We start from the raw sequence: 3,849 nt of genomic DNA, 5'->3' as shown, positions 1-3,849 counted from the left end.
AGATTAAGAAAAAAGATGATAGAATAATGAAAAACAATATAGCTTATGAAAAAATATGATAGAATAATGCAAAAAAAAATTAGATTTTGATAAAATTTCACTAATGCAATAATACAATTGTTTGGAGATGAGTATCTACGAAGACCTACACCTGAGGATCTTCAACGATTACTCGATGTTGGAGAGGTACGCGGGTTTCCAGGGATGATAGGCAGCATCGACTGTATGCATTGGGAGTGGAAAAACTGACCAACGGCTTGGAGAGGGCAGTACACGCGTGGTTCAGTAAAGCCGATAATTGTCTTAGAGGCTGTGGCATCACATGATCTTTGGATATGGCACATATTTTTCGGATTACCAGGTACCCTCAACGATATTAATGTTCTTGATCGGTCACCAGTTTTTGATGACATTTTACAAGGTCGAGCTCCTAAAGTTAAATTCAAGGTCAACGGCCACAATTATCGTATCCCGTAGTACCTTACCGACAGAATCTATCCGAAATGGTCAACATTTATCCAATCTATACCACTTCCTCAAGGTCCTAAAGCAGAGCTATTTGCTGAACGTCAAGAATCCGTCAGAAAAGATGTCGAAAGTGCTTTTGGAGTATTGCAATCGAGGTTTGCAATAGTTAAAAACCCAGCTCGACTATGGGACAAGGAAAAGATAGGAAAGATTATGAGAACTTCTGTCATACTGCATAATATGATAGTAGAGAACGAACGACACAGATACACTGTATGATACATCTGACTTCGTAGTAGGAGAGTCAAGCAGAAGTTCCCAGGTTGATTTCTCGTACTCTACGGACACTCCATCCTATATCAGTAATATGCTTCCCCATCCTTTAGCTGAAAATATGTGGCAAAAGTTTGGTAATCTAAATGAATAATATTTGTATGTTCATGAATTCTTATTGTATTGAATAAAATTTTTTAAAAAATATTAAAAATATTTTTTTTAAATTCCTAAAAACTCCATCTTCAGGTTCACCAATAGAAGAACAAAATAGATACAGGTTCATCACTATTCATGGCCCTACCAGAAATATATTAAAAAATTCTTATGAACCCCAAAAGGAGATTCAGTAATGGAGATGCTCTAAGGTCGGCAGGCTTACCTAGCCTAAATGCTATCTGATCATCTGAGGATGTCCATGTCAATGGTGAATAAGAAAAACAACACAAGTGTTATATAATTTAAGACCTCGATTAGAAGGAAATATCGGTGTTTTCTTGTTGATAACTTTCTTAAGACACTGCCTGAGAGGATCACTTAGTTGTACGAATTTCTGACATAACGCATCCTGCATGTGTCAGAAATTTCGAAAACGGATGATGCTATGCGTTTAATACGACTGACATAGTGATTACACGGGGGAAAATACAAAGCTAGCGAGTTATAGAACTCCCACAGACTTAAACCAGCATAAAGCAAGACCTCAATTTTAAGTGTTACTAAACTTTTTTTTTTTAAGAAGGGATATTTTCGTTTTTTTTCTTTAATGGTTTATTCAATTTAGAGAGGCTTGAAGCATTTCAAAGCTGTAGAAAATATGTTTTATGACATGATCACTAAAGGGTGGAAACAAAAGAAGCAATCAACCAAGTAAATCACTTTTCCTAAAGCTATCTAGACCTTATATGCAGATACCAGGGTTTAGGGGGTTTGTGAATTCAGTTAAATTTGGCAATCTATCAAGTTTGAGTTTAATAAAAACATTAACGAAAGAAAGAAGTTCCATGGATATCCAGAAACTTTGTAACAAAGGACGAATATTCTGCCTATTAAAGGAGTTTGAAATAGATAATACACACAAAACAAGCTAAACCCACATGTCCTCTTCAATTTCTTCAATGTCCCAACCCAAAAAATTAAATATATGCTCAATTTACATCGAAGAACAACGAAGAGGGATAGTTGAGTCTTGTCTAGCTAGATGGCTCTGATCTTCTTGCCTTTTTCAAGTGCGTGCAAAGTCCAGGCTCGGTTGGCTGCAATGGTGTCTGAGCATCTGGGGATACCAATGCCAGTGGGTTAGCTGAAAAGAAGCAAAACAACCCAGATGTTGAAAACTTGTACAAGCAAAGTTCTTTAAGTACATTTCCTAAGACTATCACAAAAATCAAGATGAAGCTGCTGAAGAGAAGTAAGTGGTTTGTAAAGTTTTCCAAGTCACACAAGTAGTAATATTTGCATGAAAAACTAAAAAAAAAAGAACAAAATAAAGGATGTGGGTTTTCCGATAATTCCTTATAAAACAGTTGATATAGAACACGTCAGGTGGGGGGGGGGAACATACCTTCAATAGCTACAGGGGCGTCGCTTGGTTCCATTGGCCGAGCTGGGCGCTTCCTTACATAGTTCTCCCGCAGAGGTTTCGGGATTTGGAACGAAAACTGGGAAAGCTTCACTCCTTGGGTTATGTATTCCGGGTTCTCATTCAAGTACCTACAAGCCAGTAATGAGCTTATTACTAGGGTGCTATCTAATAAGTTACTAACAAAACAAAATTGGTAATCAATCATAAATAAAGCTGTCACAAAACTAACTTTTGGACCTCCACATTCGATCGAAGCTTCTTTCCTGAAGGAGTAACATAATATCTGAAAACAAAAAAATAAAAAAAAACAAAAAGAATTACAAAGAGTAAACTGTGACATATAAACGAGAAGAGAGGAAGGGGGAAAAGAAACGTACACATCAGCAAATTTGGTACCACCTTCACCTCTAATCCTGAGTTGGCGTTGCCAGCCAGCGGGTGGGCGAGAGATACTAGGCCTATCGATAGCCCAGACACGGGTTCCATCTTGAGAGATATCTTCAGCAACATCACAAGTCACATTCGCCTTCCACTCGCAAGCTGTTTCGCAGTAAAACGGCTTTTCGAGAATCTGTTCCCTAATCTCTTCATACTTCTCCATCGAAGGCATTAGCCTCCATTTCAAACAAGTTGCGCACTGGACCGTAAAAGCCCCAATGGAAGGACACTGTGTTTTGTGCGAAGAAGTCTGAGATTGGTTAGGTTCGGCTCCTTCTTCTTCGGTTTCATTCCCCTTGGGGTCATACAGAACCAACTGATTCTCGCTCACAGAGGAAGGGGCAACATTTCCTTCCTTGTTTACACTGTTTGACTCATTCCCATGGCATGATTGCGACGACATACTCAATACAGAACCACCTCCTGTAATAAATGATAAATAAAAAAAAAAAAAAAAGAGTTCACATCATGTATGCAAGAAACACACTGATAATATAGAATCAGCTCATTCGTTACGAGTTAAACCCTAAAATGAACAGATTCATTCAAAATGATTGACATCAACCCCATATAAATGGAACCAACAAGAGGGACGAGATCCCTACACATATCATCCAAAGATTAAATGTTCAAGGAGAAGGAGAAGGATCATTACACGAAGAGAAGATGGGTTTCAGAAAGAATCCGCCAAGGCTCCCTCTACAGATTTTTGATAATCCGACAATCTCTGGGAACCAATTCGAACAAGAGCTTTTAGATTTGTTGGGTGCTGTTGTCGAGACATAAATAAAAAGAGAGAGAGATATATATAAAAAATGATTTAATTCCCTTTTTGCATAAATATGTTAGCATAAAAAGACATGTTTTAGTCAATATCTTTGATGATATTTTACCTGTTTAAGAAAGATATGTTAGCATAAAAGGATTATATGTTTCTTGCAAGCTCATTGTTTAAAACTTGCATTTCACCATTATCTCTTATGAAATATAAATAAAATCTATGTAGAAAGGGAATTAAAATATTTAAATGATGACTAAATATTTTAATTCCCTTTTTACATATATTTTTATTTATAAAATTGTGT

At 36.9% G+C, this 3,849-nt stretch overlaps 1 protein-coding gene across 2 annotated transcripts; it reads right to left on the bottom strand.

Moving 5' to 3' along the window:
- Positions 1-1,732: 1,732 nt before the first annotated feature.
- On the bottom strand, positions 1,733-3,575 carry LOC106309636 (methyl-CpG-binding domain-containing protein 2-like). 2 transcript variants are annotated; one of them, XM_013746709.1, is made up of 5 exons: positions 3,420-3,575; positions 2,704-3,187; positions 2,556-2,609; positions 2,306-2,454; positions 1,733-2,044 (listed from the first exon to the last, which is right to left on the bottom strand). In XM_013746709.1, the coding sequence occupies exons 2-5, from the start codon at positions 3,165-3,167 to the stop codon at positions 1,935-1,937; spliced, it is 777 nt and encodes a 258-aa protein (XP_013602163.1). In that variant the 5' UTR covers positions 3,168-3,187; positions 3,420-3,575; the 3' UTR covers positions 1,733-1,934. The 2 variants fall into 2 exon arrangements, with proteins under 2 accessions (XP_013602163.1, XP_013602164.1); XM_013746710.1 differs by having other exon boundaries at positions 1,733-2,017.
- Between the last annotated feature and the right edge of the window lie 274 nt (positions 3,576-3,849).

Source organism: Brassica oleracea, chromosome C8 (genome assembly GCF_000695525.1).
Source record: "Brassica oleracea var. oleracea cultivar TO1000 chromosome C8, BOL, whole genome shotgun sequence".
In the NCBI taxonomy this organism is placed as follows: Eukaryota; Viridiplantae; Streptophyta; class Magnoliopsida; order Brassicales; family Brassicaceae; genus Brassica; species Brassica oleracea.
This window is presented reverse-complemented; position numbering and strand designations above follow the sequence as displayed.

Coding starts and splice junctions, on each gene's coding strand:
- LOC106309636 (XM_013746709.1), bottom strand. CDS start 3,167: ATGTCGTCGCAATCATGCCATGGGAATGAGTCAAACAGTGTAAACAAG. Junction 2,455..2,555: donor TCGAATGTGGAGGTCCAAAA/GTTAGTTTTGTG, acceptor ACTGGCTTGTAG/GTACTTGAATGAGAACCCGG. Junction 2,045..2,305: donor CGCCCCTGTAGCTATTGAAG/GTATGTTCCCCC, acceptor GCTTCTTTTCAG/CTAACCCACTGGCATTGGTA.